At 50.4% G+C, this 26,653-nt stretch overlaps 1 protein-coding gene across 1 annotated transcript; it reads right to left on the reverse strand.

Annotated features, from left to right (window-relative positions):
- Nucleotides 1-3,713: 3,713 nt before the first annotated feature.
- Nucleotides 3,714-10,064, reverse strand: LOC116862613 (spermatogenesis-associated protein 31A1-like). The gene is given in 10 exon segments (XM_032849971.1): nt 3,714-4,535; nt 4,538-5,296; nt 5,299-7,179; nt 7,630-7,695; nt 7,698-7,804; nt 7,806-7,859; nt 8,110-8,170; nt 8,705-8,762; nt 9,137-9,380; nt 10,057-10,064. Coding segments are annotated over 10 exon segments (4,017 nt in total). The 3' UTR covers nt 3,714-3,756.
- Nucleotides 10,065-26,653: the final 16,589 nt, after the last annotated feature.

Here is a 26,653-nt window from a genome sequence, read left to right on the forward strand (position 1 = left end):
TTGTCCTCAAACATCTGACTTATTGAAGTCAGTGTGAGACCTGTTTTAAATATAAATTGTTTTCAAAACCAAGCTTGTAACATATCCTGGAGATAATAGAGAGAGGCTGCTGGATTAAAATCACTTCATTTTTCAGGAAAATGGGGATCTGTGTTTGTTATTTTCTTCGTTATACTTAGTTTTTGATTTCCATTTCTGTTTGGTATCTACAAATGGTGAAACGTTCATTAAGATTTACAGGAGGTGAATCTTGTTAAAAATAAAATACAGGGAGCCATAAACTGTGGAAATATTTACAGTATTTTTCTAATAGATTGAACCCCCTTAACTGTTTCTTCTAGGGTGAAGGTACAAAATTATGTGGTAGAAATTGTATCCACAAATCACCAGAGGCTTCCTATGACAGGTGTGCGTGCTGGGACCGTCTGGATTGTTGCTTTAATGTGCATTAGTTCATTGAAATTTTACACAATTTACTGAACTATGAATTGTTAGTGAAGGAAACACATTCACATGTCACGGGGATAAACTATTATGGACGTTTTTCTGTGTTTGCAGACTTTGTGGCCAAAGACTGAATAATGATCCCTCCATTAAATCTGATTAAGAGACAACTAGAAAAGGATGCACTGCTCTTTGTAAAGCATTTCCTGGATGAAAATCTTCCTAACTGGTCCCACTTTGTTTTGATCAGTGACCTGTTCTGTGTAAGTTGCACTAAAAAAAAAAAAAAAACTACTATCCAGAATTATAAGACATCCACAACCACATTCCATCATTTTGTGATTCAGTGACGTAAGGGAGTAAGGCAGAAAAATAGTTACAGATTTGTAACTTCTGGAGGATAGATGGGTATTTCTTGTTGAAAGACACAGGCCAAAGAGTGTTCATATTAGCTCTGCTTCTCCCGATGAAGACAGACTCTGTCATCCTGATGGATAATCTGAGAGACTTAACCAGGGACACATGCTTGGCAGCTGTCATTAAACAAGTAATTTTAACAAGGCAAGATAAGCGAGTTGCTTATGAGCAACAAGAAATATGCATATACTCTCATTAAAATGCTCCCTTTGGAAAGTGTTAATTCTATAATGGAAGGATTTTGATGATCAACACTTTATCCCTGTACTTTGATTATTAATGGATGCTTTCTTCCATTTACATATGAAGATGTCTCTTCTAGTAATTAGATCATGTGCATGTCTTGTGGACTAAATGATATATTTTGTAAGTTTTCTAACTATTTGAAACAATGTGTCCTTTTTTAGCTCCATAATGAATACAAAGTGGAGCCTGGTTGCCTGAGTCTTGCAAACTGTGCATTTTGAAAGAATTATTTAGAACGTGAATCCTTCCAAGTCCTACATCAGTTTAAGCTCGTCTGAGCCTTAGCACTTTGTCACATCTGGAAATATTACAATACCATTCGAGGGCATTACCACATTTTAAGGAAAAAAATTTAAAGTCTTATTTTTACCAGAGGATAAAATAGAAATATTTCTAGATACCGGACTCATTTGTAAAAACCTTCACATCACTGTGAGCCTGCTTGGTTTAAATATAAGACAAAACTCACAAACCTGACACAGCTCTTTTGCGCACAATAACATCTGAGCCTCCCTGGGAGGTGAGAGTCTAGATTTTTGCTTATTTTATCCCTCCGGCTCACTTGCCCTGAGCCTACACCATGTTTCCAAGGCAGGCAGTCAGCCGTCTTGAATTCAGATCTGATCTCCAGCGAAATGAACAACGGGACATGGACATCCTTTGACGTTAGTAAAACGGGACAGAGAAGATGTTTTCTCTCATTGGAGGTTGGCGGCATTTTGCTTGTGCTTTTGTTTCTCTAAACCGTAGTCCCAGCTCCAGCTAGTGAAAGCTGAGGGAGGGGAGTCTGTGGGTCTGCAGGTGGAAGCTGGATTCCTTCCTTTGGGGGGCAGGGACCCAACGCAGGTATAAGCCTTCCCAAGTGCTTCCGAGCTGGGAGCCCCATGTGGGGAGATGCTGACAACGTCCCAGAACTCCAGGCTCTCAGGCGGGCACAGTCACCGAGTGGCCCCTGTGCTGGGGTTGGCCAAGCAGTTTCAGCTCCGCTGTGAAGCTTCTGTCGCTGCGTGGCTGCCCGGCTCCTAAAGAGTGGCGGGGGCCAGGGGTCTCTGGGGGGCTCTGGGGGGGACCTCTCAGGGAGGAGGCTCTGTGCGGCATTTCCCAGGGTTTGTATCTGGGGGTGGGGTCCCCAGATGTGACATCTGTCCGTGTGGGTCTGTGGTAGGCTTTCTGTGGGTCTCTGGGTTTGATTCTCTGGCAGAGATCTCTGTGTAGGGTCTTGCTGAGGGGTCTCTGTGGAGTCTCTGTGTGGGTCTCCATCAGAGGTCTCTGCACGTGGTCTCTGTCAGAGGTCTCTGTGTGGGGTCTCTGTGTGGGTCTCCGTCAGAGCAATGTGTGGGGTCCCCGGAGGATGATGTTGGGTAGCGGGACACGCAGTGGGGGGCCCTCCTAGACTGCACCCTCCTTCTGGACACATCCCTTCCAGCCGGGGGTGGGACAAGCCCCATCTGAGGGTCTCCTGCTCTCCAGGCTCTGGGGTAACCAAAACCAGGAGCCAGGCCAGTCACTTGGCCTCTGAGTCCCCACCAGTCCCCTGGGAGCCATCTTTGGGCCACACGAGTATGTAAAGGTCACAGACATGTCTGTCCCAGGGCCCCCAGTCCTATAAGCTCATGAAATTGTACAGAAATTAACTTCTCTGCCTGAAGGCCTTGCTGCCTCTGGGCACCTGGTGGTCTGTGTGGGAGCTCAGGTGGCTTCTGTACAACCCCAACCCCACGCTCGCTGCCCCCACCCCCCAGTCCTGGACTTGGCAGCTGGAGTGGGGTGGAGACCCTGCAGGGACAGCCCCAGGGCCTCTAACTTCTCTCCTCTGGGTGCTTGGGTGGCAGTGGGACACCAAAGGTCTTCAGTCCTCACACCAGACATGGGCACACCCTGTCACTTGGCCTCCTTCCTGGCCTCCCACCCTAAGGGCAGGGTCCCCCCGCCCACAGCCACACCCACTCCATCCCCCAGAAGGGGAAGGAGGTGCTGGTGAGCAGGCCCCTTCAGTGCCCTGGGGCTGGGCAGGCAGGTCCCTGGGGGTCTCTCTGGCACCCCCTTCACACCCTCAGTGCTGGGAGCGAGCTCATCCCTTGCTGCTCCTAGTGTGAGAAGAGGGGCTAATGGAGCTAAGATGGAATTCCCTGGGGTGAGAAGGTTCCTGGGGTGGCTGTCCTCTACTCCCTGCAGGAGACTATGGGAGGGGGCAGGATTTCTCACCTCTCCCTCAGGGCCAGCATTGTGTCTCCCAACTGCGGGCCCCACTGTGACCTTGGACTCCGTCTTCCTGGAGCCCGAGTGGGATTTCTGCCTCGGCAAACCCTCCCTACAGCCACACAAGCTCCAGGTGGAGGGAAAGCAGGAGAGGATGGGCAGAGAGAAGTCCCGGTCTGGGTCTTGTTCACCTTGTGGAAACCGAAGGAGACGAGGAAGGAGGCAGGGGTGGACCCCGCGGCCACCTGTCCTCCAAGGCCCCTTTCATTCTGGAAGCCAAAGCAGGCCCTCGGGGAGAGCGGACCCTGATCCTTCCCACCCCCCGCAGCAGGGCACACACAGAGGCCAGAACCACTCACGAGAAAAAAACAAAAAAACAAAAAAAAACATGTATTTTGGGGAAACAAAGTAATTGTGGCACGGAGAAGCCATTAGCCCATAGAGGATGTGCTAATGTGAGAAAAAAAAAGTTCTTCTCTGCACCGTTTGCGATTTTTCTTGGAGGAAAGTTGTCCTCCCAGGAAAAGTGTGAGGAGCACACAGTGGCTGGCCGGGTGCGATGTATCTTTGAAGGAGGCAGTGCCTGGGGCAGTGCGGCTGCAGGGGGCGGCGTGAAGGGCCCGGCACCAGAGACCCACACTGGCAGGGTCTGCCTGGGCCCCCAGGCACCTGGGCGGGGAAGGGCCACTCGATCCACTTGGTCTTGTTGGCATAGCTGCGGTCCCTGGGGGTGCCCTGTGGGCTGGCTGTCTCCCTCATCACCCTCCTCTGCTCTTGGTAGGAGAGGACCCTGTGGTAGCAGACACTGGGGTCTGCCGAAGCCTGGAGATCCTTTTGGCACCAGCTGAACTCCGGGGCCCTGAGTCCCTGGTGAGGCACCATTTTCTCCTCTAGGATCCGCCCCACCGCGGTCACGACCACCTGAGCCTCGGCAGAAGCGCTGTCCATGGCAGACCTGCCTGTGGCTTGTCCCCGACCCTGGGATAATGAAGACTTGCCCTTTTGAAGGGAATCTTCCAGTCCTTTGCCTCTACTGGGAAGGAACCACTGGAGCATGTGCTTCATCCTTCTCCTGAAGTAGTTTTCCGGAGGCGCCGCCTCCTCCTTCCCCGAGATCTCACAGGCCTTGCTTCCTGAGGCCTCTGTGGACTCCTGGCTCCGGACGGGGCGCGTCACCTCACTGATCGGGAGGACCTTCAGTTCGGATGACTCTTTGTCAGGCTCTTTCGAGGGGACCTCCTGGAGCTCTTGCTCTCCTCGGGGGGGACACATGACCTGCTTAGGCTCTTCCATTGGTGCCGCAGTCCCGGGGGTCCTGGCTGCCTGTGGGGGCTCTGGCCACGGGATCTTGGGCCACGTGGCACCTGGGAAGTAGATGTGTCTTCGCTGGACCCACTCTGGAAGCCAGACAGACATCCCTGAGAAGCCAAGACATCGGCAGTGAGGAACACGTTGGACTGACAGTCTTGAAGGAGACGCTCAGTGGCACAGTCTTGAAGGAGGACCCCGGTCTCACAGTCTTGAAGGAGCACGGTGGGGCTGGCAGCCCGAGGCCACTTCTCTGTCTCCATCAACTTCCGGGACTCCGATCCCCTGTGCAGAGCCTCAAGGCATAGCTCTTCGGGGTCTCGGGTGACCAACTTTGTAGGTGGAGGGGGACTGTCGCTTTTCCCTGAAGACCCTGATCTTCTCAGCTCGCCACGGAGGCCTTGGTTGTTGGCCAGCACATGGGGTTCTAAGGTGACTCCCCAGGCAGAGGCCTCCTTGACCTCCCTGGGCTCTTCGGCACTCGAATCCTAGGGCTCTAAGCTGAGCTCTAGCACGGTCACGTCCCGTGAGGCCCAAACCCCATTCGCCCTCCTTGGCTCCTTCGTGGCTGTTGCTGGACTTGGACTTGACTCCAAGGTGCTGTTCATAAGAGTCCTTGAGGCAGTCTCACTGTGCCAGATTCTGCCCACAAAGCTGTATGTGAAGGTCCGAGAAGGTGGCCTGGTCCCCTGCCAGCCGGAGGGCCACCCCCAGGTGCGTTTCCTTCCAGAGCCTGCTGGATTTCCTCACACGTAGGCTGGGGAGCACCGAGGGGACCCCCCCAGGTGGAGTAAGACTCTTTCATCACCTCTCCTTGATAGCGATGAGGAGGATTTCCCATGAACTTGGTCCCCGAGCCGGCCTTGGATACGCAGGTGGCTGAGCGGGGATCAGAGGACTGGGAGAGGAGGAAGCCCTTCTTCAACTTGAAGAGGTTTACAGGCTTGAGAACCTTGAGGGGGAGGCCCCACTGCCGCTTCACCCTAAGCCTTATGATATGTGCTTCTAGCATCCACTGAGTGTATGGACTGAGGATGGAAAAATTGTGGGAGGTGGTCATGCAGTGTTCCCAACACTTGGAAAGTGCTGGCTTTCCAGGTTTTCCGTGAGCGCTTGGCTTTCCAGGAAGGTCCGAGGCATGGTGGGCAGTGAGCCTGGAAGGAACCTGACCCTCTCTGGACTTCCCCACCTTCCTGCAATGGGCTCTCAGGTGGTTTTGCAGGAGCTTCTCATCTGCACTGCTTATGCAGGGCTTCACGTCTGTGTCTGACTCCTCACAATTTCTTCTTGGAGCCTTCCCTGGAGAGCTCGTTGTGCCCCTGTGTAGATCTTTCCAGATCATCCCTGCACTGGACCTTGAATCCTTGCCCAGGCTTTTTCCTGGCAGGGTCCTTCCTGGGTACCTGGACCAAGTCTTCTGTGTGGCCTGGCAGCTTCCATCCGTAGACTCAGACTCGGACGTGGGGCTGTGCCAACTGCGTGCCTGGGGCACCTTCTGGAACTCTTGGTGAGGCTGTATCTTCAGGGATAGCTGGATCCTGCGGGGTGGGCCCCTTTCTTGCTTCATGAGCCTCTTCCAAAGGTGCCACTCCAGTTGCTCCCGGAGCTCAGAGTTGATCAAGTCCCCAGAAATGACAGAGACTGACCTATGGCCCTCGGGGGCCTGGCCACCCTGCGGAAGGTCGGGAGGACCTTGGCTAAAGACTTCCTGAGATCTTTTCACCACAGGGGGTACCTTGCCGCTTTCTAGTTGCTTCTTCAGAAAGTGACATTCCAGGTTTTGAGCGACAGTTGACATGTAAGACAGTGTCTTCTGGGCTACAGGGCAAGACACCTCGCAGCTCCCCATCTCGGGTGGCAGAGAAGGTGGTACGACTGGGACAGAGGGTGCAAGGCTTACCTGGGGCTGGGGCTGAGCTAGAGGTGGGAGCTGGGGCTGGTCCAGAGGTAGGGGCTGGGGCTGAGTCAGAGGGAGGGGCTGGGGCAGGGGCTGGTCCAGAGGGTGGGGCTGTGGCTGAGTCAGAGGGAGGGGTAGGGGCTGAGCCAGAGGCTGGGGCAGGGACTGGGACAAGCTCAGGGTCAAGGGTTGGGGCAGGGCCAAAGGGTCCTGTAAGTCCTGGGTCAGGGATAGGCGTGGAGCCAAGCTGGCCTGAATCCGGAGCAGCAAGGCATGAGAGAGCTCATTGGGTATGATGGACGGGAGCTCCAGTGGGGGATCGGTCACCCTGACAGTGGCCACCAGGGACTCGCTGTGCAGAAAGTGGAGACCCCAGAAGAGCTGGCTGCATTTCTGCTCCAAATTGTCCCCTGGGATCTTGGGATGTGGGGGCTTCTCAGGACCAAGCAGCTGTTTCGCTTTGCCCCTCATGCTCCAGAAGGGCGGGCAGCCCACGGTGCCCTGCCCATCAGCTGGGGACTTGAGCATTCTCCCGAAAGAGGTCAGCTGGTATTTTGACCTTTCCTTCTTTTTCTTCTCCTTCCAAAACTTCAGTTCTGTTCTCTTGGTGGTTAGTATCTCCAGAAGCTTTTGGATGTCTGGGTTGATGGAAGGGGAGATCCTAGTCTCTCCCTGTCTGTGTGTGGGGTCTCCCCAGAACAAGGCCTCTAGTGGGCCGTGGGACAGAGGCACTTGATGGGACTCCAAGCGTGTTGAGGTGGACAGGTTCCAGGCATTGGCAGCCGCCTGCCACCAGCACAGGGCCGAAATGGGGTAGCGTGAGTGGCCCAGGCCCGAGATGGCTGGGCCAGGAGCTGTCCTGTCAGCTGACCAAGGCGTGTGCAGAGCAGAGCTCTGTGGGATGGGGCATGGCGGGGGTGCCCTTGAGTCACACTGAGGGAGAGTCAAAGGAGAGTCCGGCCACTCTGGGGCCAAGGAGGCTGTCAGAGGCCCAGGGGAGGCCTCGGAAGGAGGGAGACATGGCGGGGAAGGGGGAAGAGAAAGGGGCTGGTGTGAAAAGCCATCCGGGGGGAGGAAAGGCTCTGCTGGCCAGGAAGTACTCAGGGAGGAGAGTGAACCGACAGAAATTGAGGAGGTCATTGGTCCCGCTGGCAGGGTGGAGGCCAGAGGCTGCGGGGGCCCGTCAGTGGAGTTCGGGCAGGTGATGGGGCCACGGCAGGAGCAGCGTCTTCCACAGGCTCCCTGCATGGCTGACGGGCTCCAGCTGGCGCCCCTTGGTGCACCCGCCCAGGGCTGCTTGACGTAAGAACTGGTGAAAGCCGCCTGGTCAGAGAGCCCCACCGGGTGGCTGCAGGGGACAGGAGGCGTGAGCTGCCGCTGCAGCAGCCGGGGCCGGGAGCGGTCCCCACGGCCCTCCACGCCCCACACGCATGTCACAATGCCCCTGCTGTCCCTCAGCCCGGGGCTTTGGTCACAGTCTGTCCCCACGGCTCCTCCCAGCCCCCCCGAACAGCCCCAGAGGCGGTTCCCCGCAGTCCAGGGGTCACACCATAGACTCGGGGAGGCCCACCCAGGGGAGAACGGGGCAGATTCTTTACCTTTGCAGAAGGGAGAACAGGTCCTGAACCTCTTCCAGATCCTGTAGGCAATCTCTGAAAGCTGGAAACAGGAGACCGGGTCACAGAGGAAGGCAGGGCCCAGGGGTCTTACAGGAGACTGGATACAATGTCTCTTTAGGTTGGGGGATTGGGCTCGGGAGCCCCAAACAGCACTGTCCAAGGCCACGTGCCCGCACAGTGATTACAGGGTTCATGATGGGGGTCGCTTTGTCTTTTCCAAAGTGTTTCCTCGTTCATGACCTTGCTGGGGGAGGAAGAACTGTGTGGCCTCAGAGAGGAATCTGAGCGGAGTTGAACAGCTTGTCCACAGTGTGAGAAGGAGGTCCCGCCCCCAGTCCAGGCCCTGGGGCCCCTGCTGGGTGACACCGATTTACAGCCCCTCAGGGCTTTGTTCTGGTGCAGAATCTGGAAAGCCTTCAGGTTCCCCTCTTCCTCCCAGGGGGCCCCCACCCCAGGACTCTGTTTCCTGAGGGATGGGCTCAGGCCCTGGTGTCCTGGAGACAGTGGGGCTGGGCCCTCAGAGCAGGGGGCACAGTGTAACTTGGGCACGCAGGGGTGAGTGGCAGACGCTCACCTTTCAGAGTCTGGTTTTTCTTCCTTCTGTTGCTCCTTCTCCGTGGCTCCGCTTGGTACTGAGATAAGAGAACATGGAGAGACTGGGACCCTTGCCCCAGCAGCAGGTGACCCAGTGCTCAGGGGCCTGACCTCCGCTAGAGAGGCAACTCTTAACCTCTGGTCCTCAGCCACTGGTCAGTGTGTTTGGGACGCGGTCCTGCACCCCTCCACCACACCTGGACTCCGGCCCGAGATCTTCGGGGAGAAATCCGTGTGTCCCTCTAACCCCTGCCTGGTCTGGCTTGTCCTGGGAGGATGGTGGTCTACTCTCTCCTGACAATTCTATTCGTTCCCATCTCAGGAGTCTCTCCAGTGATTCAGAAAAGTGGAAAGAATAATAGAAAAGAAGATAGAATCACACTCTGCTGGGTCTGGGCTGAGGGTTCCTTACCTTCCTGCTCTCCCTGTGTTTCTTGCCTGGTGGTGAGGACGGCTCAGGATGGAAATAGGAAAGTAAGAGGAAGAAGAGCCCCAGTCCCCATATGAAGGCAAGGATGGAATTAACTGCCCAGACAGTGGGACTGGAGCTCAGCCAACCATCAGTAAAGAATTCCTGAGGGAAGAGATAATTCTCCATCTCCTTCCTCCGAAAAGCATGGTGTCCAGTCTCACTGCTGCCCTCAGGCAACTGAGCCCTGGGTGTGGAGGTGCAGACACAAGCCCCACACCCACATCACAGAGCTGTGGTCTGGTCACAAAGGACCCTTGGGGGCAGGTAAGGGACACAGGTAGCTGGACCACATCCCCTCTCCAGCGCCAGCCCTGTAGCTCCGTCATCTCTCCACCCTCCCAGGCCTGACACTCCTACCTGCTCACAGTGCTAGAGACAGACCTTTGTCAATTTGCCTTTCATCTTGCATGGAACTCAGAGAATACCTGTTCCCCTTGGGATCTCCAGTTGGGCTCCATCAGTTTCATAGCTTTTAAAAATTTGGACTTGTCCTTGGAATTTTGGTTAATTCCCAGGAACTTTTGTCCTCTGTCTGCAGCTCCAATCTCCCCACATAATATGTTCTTGCCTTGCATCACCCTCGTACAAATAAAACTCAAATTTCTTTAGTGCTTCTTTAGCCATGTGCATTTTGAAAACATATTAAGATGTTTTACTTCAAATAACCTTCACTAACTTCAGCTAGAGGGACTTATAAAATTAATGATTATTCCAAATTTACAAAGCTAAGGAAGTACAAAACAAAGTGAAATAGTTAAACCTCCCAGATACGTTTCTCAGTCATTTCTAGTGTTTTTCCTTCTGAGATGAGCAGAGAGTAAACTGCTGAAAGAGTTTCACAACATTCTGTGTAGGCACACCTGCACATGCTCACGCTCACTCCTTAACAAAGCCAGCATGTTCAAATCCTGGAATCAAGTTTTCGTTTTTTGTTTTGTTTTGTTTTGTTTTGGGTTCAAAGATTTCCTTTAGTAGTCCTTGTAAGTTTGTGTATCTGGGAATATCTTTATTTTGCCTTCAGTTTTGAAAGACAGATTTGTTAGTTATGAAATTCTGGGTTGACAATTTGTTTAAAGTTTTATTTATTTATTTATTTGAGAGAGAGAGAGAGAGAGAGAGTGTGTGTGTGCACGAGCAGGGGGAGGAGCAGAGGGAGCAGGATGGAGACCCCCCACTGAGCACTGCACCTGACATGGGGCTTGATCCCAGGATCCTGAGATCATGACCTGAACTGAAATGAAGATTCAGATGCCCAACAGAATGAGCCACTCAGGCACCTGGACAAGTTTTTCTCTTTCAGCTTTTTGACTAGTGTCATTTCAGGGCCTTTCCCCCCTGGTTCTGGTTGGAAGTCAGTGGTTAATCTAATGCGGTCCTCTGTATATGAAGGGACGTTTTTGTCTTGCAATTTCAAAATTTCTCCTTTGTTTTTCCATGGTGTGACTGTGATGTATCTAAGAGCAGATCTGCTTGTTTATATTTGACTGCAAGTAAATATTGACGCTATAATTAAGGGTTTCCATCAAATATGGTCAGATTTCAGCCATTATTTCTACAAATATTTGGTCTTCCTCCCCATTTCTCCTTTCTTTCTGAGAACACTCCTTTAAGTAGATAAGAACTTCCAAATGAGTCCACATTTCTCCCAGGCTTGCAGCGAACTGCTACCCAAGAGCCCAAGTTTCTCAACCTTCATGTCGGTGTCTAAAAAGTAGTTTCAGTTCTGAGAATGCCTTGGGTATGGAGTGTTTTGCTGACATCATGGGAAGCTGCCTGTGTGATGATGTCATGCCTGCGCCCATGGACTCTGACTGTGGTGGGGCTGTGAGTTAGAGCCATCGCTTTGGAAAATGCTTCATCATGACCTGGTCCAGGCTGAAGAGAGCAGGCCTTTTGAAAGAGGGATTCTGCTGCTAGAGCTAGAGAAAACCCGCCATTTTGTAGTAATAAAAAACAGGGACCACCCAGTCCCGTCGAGTGGAAGGTATGTGCTCTGCAGTATCATGCTCAAGTTACAATGAACTACAGCGAAACATCATAAGGGTAAATTACGTAGACATGCTACTGGGGAAGAGATAAAAGCAACTTGCAGAAAAACTGTGCAGGACTATTGCACTTGTTCTAGTTTCAAAACTATGCAAAATCAAATATGATTTAGCGATGCATTTACTTTGGTAAAAATATAAAGAAAACACAGAGAATAGCAAACAGGACTGATGGATGGGGGAGGGATGTACAGACAACTCTAAAGATGTGGATGATACCGCGTTTCTTAGAAAGGTTGGGATGTCTACCATGGGTCACCCCCAGCTTTCTCACGATGCTAAGTGCTGACTGTCCCATCAGGTGGTACATAATATCAGAAATGGAAAATAGCATTTAAACTCTTCAAAGATCATTGCTTTAATAAAAATGTACAATTTACTTAACAATTCTGAGCTCTGGCCCTCTCCCTAAACAGACCCGGGAAGGTAAGCCATAGTCCATGGCTTGGCCCCTGAGCCATGTCCATAAGTAGACAGCACCCCATAGACACCATCACGGTCACAGCCAAATTGACATCCAGCCATGCTGCCCAGAAATCCTGAAGCACCAGACATTGCCTTAGCAACACATTCTCTGATGTCAGGTTCATTGCTCCTGCCAGTTTTCATGTTCATGCTCTATGTAATGGCATTCATTCCATACCTGTGCCATAAATATTCAGAAGAAACCCAATGAGTGAGTAAGAGAAGATGTCCTTTGGAAATACTTTCCAAGGGAACATTTTTCAAAGGCGACAGATTTTTTTTCCCTCAGAGTTTTTCATGTTTTGGAGGATGGGTTGTTCTCCACTTTCTTCATTATCATTTCGAAATCTGAGATGCCATGATGACTCACTGGCCTTTCACTTTGTTTAACTCTGCAGCCTTTATCATTCTTTTTAAAAAAAGATTTATATATTTATTTGAGAGAGAGTGATAGAAAGCACAACAGGGGGGAGGAGCAGAGAGAGAGAGAGAGAGAATCTCCTGCTGACTCCCTGCCAAGTGCTGGTCAGCCAAGCTAACCCTGAGATCCTGACCTGAGCTGAAATCAGGAGTCAGGCCCTTAACCCACTGAGCCATCCAGGTTGAGTATCAGCCAGCCCCGGGTGTCCACGTTTATTTTTTTGTTACGCATCTCCACCCTGCTCAATCTGACCCACTTCTTACGCTGATCAGGGAGCTAGTCAGATCTCCCAATCCGTCCTGGGAACAGCTGACCCCAGAGCCATGCGCCCTGGACCCAGTGTGAATTCCAGTGTGAGTCGCCTGGCTTCCGAGCTTCCTAACCAGGCTCTTCTTTATGCTCAGGCTTATGCTGAGTGTGTGACAGATGGTCTCTCAGCAATTCCCTGAAGGAAAGAAAACCAGGGCTGAGCTCTTCAGCGGGAAGGTCTCTGCCAGAGGATCAAACCCAGACTGGCCTGCTCAGAGTTTGGGGAAACCCAGCATTCTGGCTCCATTGCCTCCAGGAGAAGCAAATCCCATGCTCATGTTTTGTTGATATCTGGTTATATGTCCCTTCTTAGTTGCAGTTGTGTATGTTTCTTATTTGATTAATTTTATTCTTATGATCACTTTGCCTACCACTTCATGCAGCTACTGGATTTTCATTCTGCTTTTTGTTTTTTCTGGGTTTTGGTATATAGCCTAATCCTTTTCTGTACTTTCTTTGAAGGTGCTTGTTGAGAGTTTACTAGAGACTTTTGTTAGAATCTTTATAATCAATAACCAAGGAACATGCCAATAATTTCTGAGTAAGTATGATGCCCATCTTCCATTCTTTATTCATTATTTTCTTAATTACAAATGTTAAGTACTTTCTGTAGTAGGGTTCTAGAATGTGTGTGTGTGTTTACTGAGAGAGAAAAAGAGAGATAGAGACAGACACAGACACAGAAAGAAAGAGATTTATTTTAAAGAATTTGCTGACTGTGAAAGCTGGCATGTTTGAATTCTGCAGATTGGTGGCAGACCAACCTGATGTGGCAATTTGAGTCTGAACCCTGCCTAGAGGCAGAACTCCTTCACACTTGGGGGACTTCAATCTTTTCTTTTAAGGCCTTCAACTGATTAGACGAGGCCCATCTACATTATGTAGCATAATCTCTTTTTTTTAGTATTTAAGTGAACCATACACCCTTGGACAGCTTCTTTGTGTAACTTGCATGCCTGGGACTGCCTGGGCCCAGCCATGTGTATAGCAGTCCTGCTGCATGATGGAACGCTGCTTGAAATAATCTACTTTGTGGCATAGTGGGTCAGGTGACACCCGCCTGATGGCTGAGTGTCACAGTGCGTCATGTTCAGGTCACCTGTTAAGTGGGTAGCCCAAGGTTAAGTAACTCTCCTAAGCCCCTCTAATAGGTCTTGAGCTGTTTCTCAAAAGGAGCAATTATCCAAAGAGGATGGTGGGGCTTGGTCCCCAACCCCTAAGGTCCTGCACTGCAGATCACCTACAAGAACCGGCCAAAGCTCCAAAGAGCAATCCTATCTGTCCTCAGAGCTGCAGGGTCACATGGACTGAGTGGCGGAGCAGGCCTCACAGCAGCCTGGACCTGATGCAGAGCCTTCTGTCATTCTGGGTCTCACTCAAAACGAGCAGCTTTTTGGGTCACTCAATAAATGAACTGGAGTCCCACATCTAAATGAGGACTGTTTTGCCTCCAAAAGTCAAAGGAGGTCATGGGCATCATGCCTTATTCATGGCTGTTGGAGGGGTCAGATACAACAAGTTACAAGTTGGAAGGGACATCTCATCGTGCTCCACAGGCCGAGACCCTAGAAATTTCACCGAGGTCAAAGGCCTCTGAATTTGTCTGATGTACTTCCCACCCTCTGTTGTACTAACATCTTCCCAATAACTCTACAGTGGTTGCGGCTTCTTGTTCACGAGGTCCAGTCATCAATGTCATGGGCTTGTGTGAGCATGGTCTCTTGTGTGGAAGGGGAAGGCAGTCAAGTCCCTGGGAACTGAACCATGACACAAAGCTGGAGAGTTGATACACCTCTGTAGGACAGGAGAGGGTATTGCTGGCCCAGCCAGCTGAAAGAAAACTGCTTCTGGTGTATTTTACCAACAGGTTGGAGGAGAGCATTTTTCAGCCTTGATTGCGGGGGACGTGTTAATTTGTCCAAGCAATGAGGCTACATGTGGTGCAGGAGCACAGAGTCACCATCTGGGTAGTTACGAGATCCCATAGTCATTATTCAGGATCCATCTGTTTTCTGCACAGACTTAATAGGAAATCTGGAGTGGGGAGGGGTTGGCCATCACCACCCTGCACCCCTCAAGTCCTTGGTGGTGGCGTTCATCTCTGTAGTCCCTCTTGAAATGTGCCATAACTTATGGTTTTCCACTAGAGACAGTTCTAGTGGCTTCCACGTGGCTTTCTCACCATAATAGTACTTATTAATAGGCCATGGAATCAACACAGGGATGCTGCTGGCTGTGGGAATGTCTTCCCAACTACGCAGTCCAGACCTGCGAAATAACCACAGGATAAACTTAGGGATCCACTGGGCCGACCCTGAGATCAGGCTTCGATTGCCTGATTTCCATAAGCTTCTACTCTGAATGCTGGACAACAGGGACGTTTTGGGTCTCCTGAAATTCCTGTCAACTCGGAGCCCGTGTTCATAGTCTCTGAAAAGTCTGATTAGTTTATTTTTTGCAATGCACAGTAACCCTGCAGAGGGGCAGAGGTTCCTTTGGGGAAGTCTGGGTGAAGGATTAACAGTAAAACTTTTGGCATTATAGCAGAGTCACCCCTCTTGGCCTTTCATCCACTCAAGGTGTTTTGGATTTACAAACTGTCTCAAGACGGAGGAACCGTCGCTCTCTGTTTCCAGGACTCAAGTTAAGGTCTGTTCACTCGACTAACATTGCTCACACAGGTTGAGTATTGGACATCCCATTTCTTTCCTTTCTAGAACACAGGGATCAAGTACCGATTACATCGTTGGCTCTGCTGTCCACGATGGCCGCAGCTCCACATGGCTTTGGTTGTGGGGTGCTACCCCTGGCCCATGCCACCCCCGGCCCATGCCACCGCCGATCCAACCAATTCTATTGCATGTTGGTTTCCCTGTTATAGCCACAGTTCCTGCTGGAGGGCCCAGCTCACGGTGCAGAGCAACCACAGAACCCTTCAAGGATGCAGCCTCCACTCACTAGTGATTTCTCACAGTCCTGGTGGAATCTCTGGGGTCTGGTCCTTCCCAGGGTGGGTCAGAATATCTTTGTGACAACTACACTCTCACTTCCCCAGTCTGCCACAATAGACAAAGTCTTTCTGTCCGCCAAAATCCCTATGCTGGAATTCCAGTCCCTGGTGTGATGGTCTCGGGAGGAGGTCCTTGGGGAGACGATTAAATTGGGGGGTGGGCAACCGTCATGAATGGGATTAGGGCCCTTCGGAAAAACACTCCAGAAACTGTGGGAGAAAACTGGCAGTATGCCACCCAGGCCCTTGCCAGAAGCTGACCACGCTGGCGTCCTGACCTCAGACCTCCAGACCCTGTGACTGTGAGAAATAAATAAAACTGTTGTGATTACAGTCCCCAACAATGCTGCTTTGTCCACCAGCCTAAACTGCCTACGAAACCCCCTGAGCTTTGAATCTCCGCCTTTATAGGACACCAAGGCCGGCCTGGTGCTTTAGCTTTACCAAGCAGAAGCCACCTTTTGGGTTATGTTTCCGCCAACCAACCAATCGGACAAACCGACCCAAAGCCGCCACATTAGATGCAGACTCTGCTTAGCGGGGCCGTCTCCGCAAATGTGTCTTGATCTGCCTTCCTGTTCCTTCTATCCTCAACCTCCAGCCCCAAGGCACTTGGTATTGCCTCCTTCGGGCTCAAACTTTTGGAGGGAAGTTGGCTTTCTGTCATGTTACTTTTAATGGGACTTAACATAGGAGGCAATCTATGGCTTCAGCTGGGTTCAGAGGAGTCTGGCTGTTTGCTAGTGAGATCAGTACTCAGTGAGATTAGTACATCGCTAATTAGCATATGCCAAATGCCTTGAGTAGGTTGGGTGATGTTCAAATATAGCTTTGCGTTTGGATGAAATGTTAATACTAATTGCCCTTTAACTCAAATATTGGTGTCAGGCTTTAAATTCCCCTAAGCTCAAAGATCTTCCCCTAAATCGGTAACCAGAAATGGATGCTGGTTTCACTTTAAACCCAATAAACCATCTGCTCCACACCTCTGGCTTCGCTTATCCCCTAGGAGCGGAACACCTCTCCCAGACACGGCCTCTGCCCGGGAGCATGGATTACTTGTCAGCCCGGCCAGGAACCGTCAGACACACCTCAACCCCACCTGGTTCGAAATGCAGTCAAGGTCTCACTCCTGGCGTTCCTGTCCGATCGCGAAGCCAGTCGGAAGCCCAGCAGAATCCCTGACGTCTTTGTTTCCTGAGATCCAGTCATTCTGGTCTTCTCCTAAGGGTGGTTCAAATCCAGCCACAGAAGTCTTTCTCCCCAGACATCAGCCAAATCCAAGTTGTCTGCTCTCCTTGAACCCCGCAGGAGACCCCTTCCTGACCCACCTGCCCCCACGTTAGGCCGATGCTATCTATTCTCCACATGGAGCGAGAATAGTCTTTTCCAAACATTTATCAAATTTGTCTATTCTTGTCTTAATACATTTTTTTAAAGATTTTATTTATTTATTTGTGTGTGAGAGCGAGACAGCATGAAAAGGAGGAGGTCAGGGGGAGAAGCAGACTCCCCGCTGAGCAGGGAGCCCAACTCAGGGCTTCATCCCAGGACTCCAGGATCATGACCTGAGCAGAAGGCAGATGCTTAACCAATGAGCCCCCCCAGCGCCCTTCTTAATACATTTTAATGGCTACCCATTAAACTGTTCCTGGGCTAAGGAGAAAGACCCTTCATGAAACCTCAGTAAGTCTTCAGGATAAGATACCGAACTCTACTTCTGGCAACATTCCCTAACATGTACAAGTGTGTGCACATCTCTCTCTACACACACCCACCACAAACACAGAACTAGCATACACATGATACAGGATGTATAATGCATATAATTATCTGCATCATGAAGCTTACATACACTCACGTGGGTAATACATGATTACATAAATATACAATATTATTGAAATTTTATGATTATATGTATAATATATGTTTAATGCAGAAATATATTTAATATATCATTGTAATAACCACATATACCTGTACCACAAAGAAATATTAAACATTGTTAATTATTAATGTAGTAATGCATGTCTAAGGCGTTATTAAAATCCATTATTTGCTTCCTGGCCAAACTACAGATTATAAAGACTTGAGATATACTCTACTTCTTCTGCTCCAAGTGATTGGTCTGAGAGGTGTGCTTCCCTCAGTTTTTGGGACTGAGAGTAATTATTTAGTAAAATGGGATTTATGACAAGGCTGGGTCCCTTCAGAGAGAAGTCATCCACTCTCCTCCGTGGTAACCGTGAAGATCACACTTTCATTGAAGCAGAGTTCAGATGGCATGTAATTTACTATTTTAAAGTCTACAATTTACTGGGCTTTAGATTAGTCACAATCTTGTGCAACAGTTACCTTTGTGTGGAACCAAACTAATTTTGCTGCCCCCAAAGGAGATCCCAAACCGTTAGGAGGTTACTCCCTTTTCCCTTGCCCCCATCTTGCCCTGGCAAGCACAGACCTGCTTCCCGTCTCTGTGGATTATCCCATTTTAACTATTTCCTATCAATAGAAACACATAATGTGTGACCCTTTGCATCCTCTTCTTGTGCTGACCACGACATGTTTGAGAGCCATTCCACTGGAGCACATATTTTACTGTTTTTTACAGCCAAATAGTAGCCTGTTGTGTGGATAGACCACATTTTTGTTTATCCGTGTCCTGAACATAGTAACTGTGGGAGCTCTTATTTTTACTTCATTCCGCTTACACACCAGTCTCTCCTGGGCCGTAGGGCATGTCCAAATTATTGCTTCCTAATTAAAAAAAAAATCCATTCCTTGGAGTAGGTTAGTCACCTTCCTCTGTACAGAGTGTAATAGAACCAGGGGTCCGCAAACTCCGTCCTCACAGTGTTCCCCACCCTTATCCTCATGTTTCTGTTCCCTTCTTCACAAAACACTCCTCTTAGTATGTTCTTTTTTAATTTTTTAATTTTTTTAAAATTTATTTTTAGCGTAACAGTATTCATTGTTTTTGCACCACACCCAGTGCCACATGCAGTCCGTGTTTCTGTGTGTCCCCAAAGATGCTGCAGCCAGGTACAACGTGGGGGCTCTGAGCGTGTGATTTTCCACCTTGCAGACAGCTCTGCACCAGAAATCGCGTTCTCTGCCTTCTCCTTTCCCGGTGCGCTCTGGGGCTACTGATGTTGCTGTCGGTCCTTCTTCCCGCCCGGGGCTTTCCCCTGCCACAGGTTCCGTCCGTAGCAAGCACCGACTGCATCTGTCTCATCAAGTACGTTGTTTCTAATTCCCTGCCGCGACACACCGAGCCCGCGTCTGTGTCTCCCTGTGGACGAATTTAAGGGCGTCTCTCAGATAGAGGCCCAGGAATGAGATAACTGGTCACAGGACACACACTTTGTGTCACTGGACTCCTTTCCAGAATGTTCTGTGATTTACACTCCCACAGAAGGGCTCAAAAGGCAGTTTCCTCCCACCTTGGCTGACACACGTTATTATGACCCCTTTATCAGTCACTTTGATGGATGTGAAGTGTATCTCATTATTTCAACCTACGTTTCCTGGCTTACTCGTGGATGGAACATCTTTTCACTGAATGGATTTTTAGTGTTCTTTTCTGGAAATCGCCCATCCATGTCTTTTGTAGATTTTTAAAAATTGGGACCCCTTAGCTTTGTTGTTACTGTTGTCCTCATAGCTCATTTGTAGGAATTTTTGGATATAGGATGCCTGTGGGGGCTCAGTCAGTGAAGGGCCTGCCTTTGGCTCAGGTCACGATCCCAGAGTCCTGGGATCAAGCCCCACATTGGGGTCCCTGGTCAGTGGGGAGCCTGCTTCTCCCTCTTCTTCTGATCTTCCCCCTGCTTGTGCTCAAGCTCTCTCTTTCTCTCTGTCAGATAAATAAATAAAATCTTTAAAAAAAGAATTTTGGGGTATGGTAGAATTTGATTTATTGTATTTTAAATATGTCTCAAAAATATAGAGTCTGTTTTATGTATGTGGTACCCTGTGTGTTGAAGTCTCTCTTAACACTCTGTGGGTGTTTATTGTTGATTAGAAATGCTTAATTGTCTTGAATGTTTTTGCTGTGTTTCTGATGTTTTTCTTTTTCCCTGGGTTAGTTTTATATTCTCTTCTTTCTTCTTTTGATCTTTAATCTATTTGCAGTCCAACTATCTATCCAACAGCTGAATTAATAAATAAACATGGAAGAAGGAGAAAATCACCCTTACAGAAAAATTCCAATTAATGAGTGCAGACAAAATGAGGGGAATAGAAAATCACCGTTAGCACAGCACAGCGATATTGCTGCTGGCAATATCCACGGACAAATGCCAAATATTGATTAATTACTATGTTGGTTTTAACATATGTCCACAAATTATTTGATATTCCTTTTTCCAGGAGGTGAAGCTTGATTTTCCTTCTGCTGAGTGTGGGCTAGAATTAATGACTCATTTCTAATAAATAGTGAACAGAAAGGGAAAAATAGTAACTCTAGTGGAGAAACAGGCGGGCACCAAAGTGTTGAAGGTTCATGTCACCAGTAATAAGTCATGTGACCGAGCTAATGGAAGGACTCAGGCTCATCACCCCTGTGGCAACCTTCTGAAAATCTATGCCTCCCCAGATCTTCCCAGAAACCCCATCTGATCATGGGAGGACCCTGGACACACCCAAACCCCAGGGCACTTGATGGAAAATTTGACCTGGGCTCTTCAAAACATTGGGACCAGCAAGGACAGATTGAGCCGCTATCTCTTTGGAGAAAACCTGAGGAAACACAGTGACTACATACTATGCGTAATCGTGGGACACCAGGGAAAAAAAGCAGTTAAATTCCAGGCAAGTCTTCAGCTTGGATGATAATAATGTGTCAATGTTAATTTCTTAGAATTGGTAAATGTACAATGATTATGTTAGGTAACGTTACAGGGAAACCGGGTGAAGTCTCTATGGGAACTCCGTGCTCTTTGCAACTTTTCTGCCAAACTAAATAAAAGGTAAAATTCATTTCAAAATAAAAATTAAAAAAAACAACTCCACAAACACTTCACAGATGATATAATAAACCGGAGGGAATAATTTTTCATAGCATTGTGGTGTGGAATGTTTTTTTATGACTGACAAATTTGACTACATAATAATCTTTCAATAAAAACAGCAGGGCAAAAAAAAATACTCTAATTAAAACTAACAGTTAAAGGACAAAGTGGGGGTCTTACAAGACCTCATGTAGAAAGGGATCTTGGATGCAGAGCAGCCTGGACACGAGGCAAACCCACAGGTAAAGAGGCACTTCCAGTGACCTTGAAACAATTTTACTTCAAAGTCGCTGTAAGCGTATCTCTGCTTTACGCTGTCCCTGGGCGCTGCGCGGGGTGTCCCTGGGCGCTGCGCGGGGTGCAGATCTCCGATGTGTGAGGACGTTCTTCGGGTGACATCCGGTCACAACACCTGTGTGCTGTTTCCTCACTAACCCATTCCTTAAAAATCCGGTGAAATCCGTCCCTTCGGCGCTCGGGCAGCCTCTGCCCACAGTCTCCGACTCAACGCCTCCCGCGGGAACTTGTTCACTCATGTCCTTATTGTGAGTCTCTTCAGTCCATCCAAAGCATGGCTCGACAAGTAAACAACCTTTTGCCCTGCAACAGGGCTTGATCAACTTCCTGCCCTGGTCCAAGCCTTGCAGTGCTCCCTGCTGCGGACAAGGCCACTTCAATGCCCGCCTCCAGGTCCAGCCTGGTTTGCAAGGTCACCTAAGGGACCCACAGTGGGGAGGAAAGGGGCCCACTCATCTCAGACTCGTATGCAATTGTTAAATACTCTCGCTCTCTGCTTTTTAATTCCTAAACAAAGTTTCGAAAGGATTTTCTAAGGAGACCAGGTCCAAAGGAATTTAAGACTCCCCTGGCTGAGTCCACTCATTACTCCCATTAAAACTGGTCTGTTAAGTAGGACTTCAGACACTTACAACTGTGGGTGCCTGAGGGCAAGCGAGGGCCCCAGCAGAAGCCCGCAAGCTGCAGCATGAACGTGAGCTTGAGGAACAGACGAGCACCGGAGGGCGTCCTAGGAACCCGGTGTCTGCAGACGCATGAAGCCAGAACAGCTAGCAAAGACCCGGAACATGGAAGTCCTTCTACATGATGCCCAATATCGTAGACCTTCCCGGTGCACTGGGAGTGTTAGACAAGGAGAGTCACCAAAATAGGGGTAGGGCAAAAAGTGCAGTGAAATGCAGGGAATCATGTGACCCCGTTTACGTAGGGACTGACACAACTGCTTATGCACATCAACGGCCACCGCCATGACCATGCGCAGAACGGGGTCTCCCTCCTCCATCCCCTCTTGCTTCTCCATCTTTCCCTTCAGTCAGTGATTTTCAGATTGACTCCCACAGACACTGCGGGTCCCTGTGGTTTTCCTCGGGGGTGGGCTGGCATGGAGGTGACAGATGAAGGCTCGAGCAGAACCCCGACATCTCACGAGTGATTCCGTAAGATAAACGCCTCGTTCATCTCTTGCTGACTTGAGCTCTGGGAAGGGCTGCTTCCCAAAGCAGAGACGGAATCTCCTGCCAGGCTGGCCCCATTTCCGTTCTCTCGTTACACAGATGAGTGCTGAACCCAAGGGTGAAAACGACATATCCCCAGGTAGAGAAAGTTTCCCAATTCTTGTCTGGAATGGACTTCATTTAGGGACGAGACAAAGGTGCAAACCCGGAAGCAGGAGGTGCATGGAGTGATTCTAGGGGTCGTCCCCAAACTTATGAGCGGGCAGCTTAGTGCTGGCTCGTGCTGAGGTGCTTTCCTTCCTGCACAAGTGGAATTTGTGGAGGGATGGAATTCTCCAGAATGGAGGGTAAGGGCCTCATTCTCCCAAGGAGCTGGAGCGATTGTTATTCATTGATGGCAGAGCCAAGGTCCTTGGCTAAAGCTGGTGGTTTAACACACCTCCTGGCTGATTTCCCCGTTAACAGGTATCCGTGAAGAGTGAGCTTTAGTTAACGGCACCCGTTATGGTGTGTGCTCCGTGGGTTTTGACCAAGGTGCACAGTCACATACCCACCAGCAAAGCCATTTCTTTCGTCACAAAACTCCCATCGTGCTTTCCTTCCGTCACAGAACCCTCCGGGCACCGGCAAGCCCTGACAGTGACGGATCTGTGCTCCATCCCTTCTGCTTCCCCTTTCCGGGATGTTACAGATGGCCTCAGAGACTGGAGAGCATTTTGGGCCGGGCTTCTTCACAGTGAAATGCATTGCCGAGTCGTCCACATCTTTTCCTGGGTCAGGTGTTCCTTCTGTTAATGGGACATGTTCCGTCGTATGGATGTAGCACAGTTTGTGAACTCACTCCCCTGCTGAAGGACTTCTGGACGGCGTTCACTGTTTCAGGACTAGGACAGAAGCTGGATTTACAACTCTGGATGCTGGTAACCTTTATTAACTCACAAAATGAGACCAGTAAAGGAGTTTATGTATCCCCATGCACCCCACTCTCCCAAGAGGTCTTCCTGGTCACCAGCGGTCTTTGAAGGAAGAAAGATACAGGGAAATGTGACTCGACCCTACTTGCTTTCTGACCCCTGAGGGAAAGACCAAATAGTCCTGGACAGCCTGAGGGAAAGAGAGAAAGGGGTGGGGCAGAGGGAGGGAAGGAGGGGAGGTGGCAAAGCTACTCCCTGCTCATGCAGTGGGAGCCATAGCAAAATGTGAAAGTTGAATTCTCCCTCGTGAAGGGAAGAAAAGTGCTCAGAGCGTAGACACAGAAAATTCAGACCTCGAGGTGATCAAATCAGTTGGGCTCTGCCATGCTTCTCCCTTCTGGAACACCTGCCTAAGAAAACAAATGTTCCTCGACTCCTCAGGTTGTCACAAGCTGTCCCACAAGTTAGCTCTAGTTAGATTTTCTTGAGTTAATCATAGATACAGGGTAATGAGATATGCAATGTTGAAGAAGTGACATAGGTAAAAAAGCAGTAATGTAAGACAACAGAGGATGATTGCATATAGTACCTTGAACTGGGAAAACGATCTAAGTTCTCAACTCATTTATTCTGGTATAATTTAATGAAGGCATGAGAAGTCTTCAGAAAGTTCTAATGAGCTGAGATACTGCAAATTAAATATAAAGTGGAAATGCTAGCACATTTCTCCACAGGATACTCTACATTAAATGAGTAAATCCTAAGGCTGGATGTTTGATTTTGAAAATTAAACTGTTTCCTGCCTAAACTAGACGCTTGGTCTGGTTCCATGTCCTGGGTGTGGCATCCACTCTCTGGAATCTGTGACCCAAATGACATCTCTTCCTCCTCCAGTGCTCCTGGCTGAGGCTGCTGGCCCAGCCTCCTGGTTCCCGGCATTTGATCCCCAGGCCGCCTTTGCCCTCTCTCCTCTGGTGGTCTGCCTTTTGTCTCTTATGCACATCCCACCACACCTCGGTCCTTACCACACTGTGCCAGGAGATGTGTGAGCCACGGTTCTGCCACATCTCCTTTCAGTCTGAAAGCCTCCCCTGGCTCCCTATTACCTAGACAATGAAGCCGAGCGTCTCTTGGCCCTTGGCCATACAGTCAACACGGTGATGGCCTCACTGAAATTGTTCTGTAATACTGGATTGCTTCCTGGTAATCTCAAGCAAGAGCACGTTCTGCGTTCCAGGCTTGGCTTCCTTGTCCTCGTCCATCCCCCCGGTGGCCGGATCTCCTCTCCCTGCCTGTCCTCATTCTCCACAAGGACCCCTTAGCACTCTTGGCACACGTGCCTTATTGCACCCTGGATGGGAGGGCTCATAAGACATGGAGGAGCACAAGACGATCAATGTGTCTGAAATAAAGCATGGACTGAGCGGTGTTCGGAGACCAGGTGTCCCAGCAGCTAGCGGGCTGCCGTCCTCCCCCCTCCCATCCTGATCAGATGACTGGGCCACTGCGGATGGGCTCCTCGGCTGCCACGCTCTATCTGGAATGCAGCCACCCCAGGCGACCTCTTCCCAGGTGTCAGAGCATCTTCCCTAAGCTGTTTTCACTAACAACGCCTTGGACACCAAAGGTCATGGGCGTTTTGTACACCAGGGGCCCAGGCTCTGACACCAGCTGGGTGTGGAACAATTCAGATCCATTCTGATGTGAACTAACCCCGAGCTGGGGCAGACCCCCCCAGTCCCACAAGACCGTCCCCCACTTCAGAAACCAGTCGCAAGTCCTGGGCCACTCACACTTCTGCTGGGCCAGCCCTAGCCTGGGCATTCCAGGACCTGCTCCTCGGGTTTGAGAATCTGCTAGAACAGCTTGCAGAACTCAGGAAAGGGCTCTGCTCACTACTGTCAGTTTATTGTAAAGGCTCCAACTCCAGGACAGCCAGGTGGACGAGAGGCATGGGGCGAGCCAGGTGGAGAGGGACAGGGCACTGCCGCGCTTTCTTGGGGGGCACCAACCTCCAGCACCTCCATGCCTTCACCAACCCAGAAGGTCGTTTTGGAATTTTCAGGAAGGTTTCATTACATAGGCACGGTTGATTAATTCGTTGGTCGTGGGTGATTGACTCAACCTCTAGCCCCTCTCCTCTCCCTGGAAGTCAGGGAGGGGGGCAGAAAATTCCAGCCCTCTAGCCACATGGGTGGCTCCTGGCCATCAGCCCCCATCCCGGAGCCACCAGCCATGTCACTGGAAAGCAGAAGCTGCTCTCATTACTCTGACGATTCCAAGGGTCTTCGGAGCTCTGTGCCAGGACACGGGGACAAAGGTCTAATGCATGTTCCCCCTGTTCTCACGGTTCCTCAGTTCAAACCCTCCCATGGTGCCCCACCCACTCGGAGTCAAGGCCAGAGTTGCCCAGTGGCCTGCCAGGTCCAGCATGACCCAGCCCCGCTCACATCGCACCGTCTTCCCCAGCCCCACTCTTCAGCCACCGCCAGCTGCTGCTCCTCACACACGGCTGACGTGCCCTGCCTTTGGGCCTTTGCACCTGCTCTCCCTTTGCCTGGAGCAGGCTGCCCAGAAGTGTGAGTGTCTGCCTCCCTCACCACCCAGCACCTCGGTTTGAGCATCCCCTGTCGGGGGGGCTTCCTTGGCAGGAGCCGGCAGCCTTCTCCTGGGCACTCTCTCCCCCCTCTTCTATGTTTCTCTCCGCTGCTCACCATTTCTGACACTGAGTCCCCTTGCTATCCATTGCCTGTCTCGCCTCTGCTCCCAGCTCTGGAAGTTCGGAGAAGCCCCCTCTGCTGGGCTCTGGGTCTCCCACGCTCTTGCATGTAGTGGTTCTTTCCCCTTCTGTTGGCCAGAGAGGGCACCTCCCACCCCTGCATTGGCTGGGTGGGAGTCTGTGAGCGTCTGTGCTGCAAAGAAGGCGGGAGGGAAGGAGCAAGGCTGCCTGGGCTCAGCCCACCATGACCAAGTGTAAGTCGGCCGATACCCAGAGATGTGGGGTGGGCCTGAGAGAGGGACCCCAGGTCTTCTGACTCCCAGTCCCATTCAGTGGACTCCACCTTGGCCAAGGTACCAGCGTCAGGCAACTGCAGGACTGAAACTTGGACCCCCTCTTGTTGACCCCAAGTCAACATTCGTGTCCTGGCCTGAGTACATCTTACTTGTCTGTGGGGAGAGACTGTGGTGGTGGGACTGCCCTGTCACCTGCCCTGCGCAGGGGCCAGGCCCACAGGCGGTTCTGGCCCAGGAGCAGCGGGCAGTGGGGGTGCTGGTGTCACATGGAGAGCACAGAGGGTAAGGGAACTAGTCCATACTGACCGCTCCGTGGGGGACACAGCCCGCCTCCTGCATGCTTGCCACGGCGGAGACTCCACTCGGCTCCCTCGCGCCTGTGGCTCGTGCGCCTGTTCCAGCGGGACCATCCCCGGCGCACAGGCCGCCTCACGCTGCCGCAGGTTCAAGTGACGAGCACACGAGAGACCTCGTGCACCCCTTTGCTCAAGGTTTATGGTCTTTCTTGCAGTAAATACAAAGACTCCTAGTTTTTTTATACCTCAAAGCATAAGAATATGTCATTATGGAATAGACAACAAGATATTGGTATTATTGATCCCAGTTTCCGTTATTTATGATGCTTGCTGTTCAGTGGAGCAGTGGTTTACCAACCGGTGTCTATGATACATGAAGCACGTGAACTGCTTTTGGCCGTATCATTCTTGCTGTCAGGCTAATAGAGATGGTCAGAGTGGTGAGCATTTAATAGTTTGCTGTTAACACCCTGCTGTATCCCCCTCAAATAATCTGAT

Source organism: Lontra canadensis, unplaced genomic scaffold (assembly GCF_010015895.1).
Source record: "Lontra canadensis isolate GAN:19392208 unplaced genomic scaffold, GSC_riverotter_1.0 scaffold275, whole genome shotgun sequence".
Lineage (NCBI taxonomy): Eukaryota > Metazoa > Chordata > Mammalia > Carnivora > Mustelidae > Lontra > Lontra canadensis.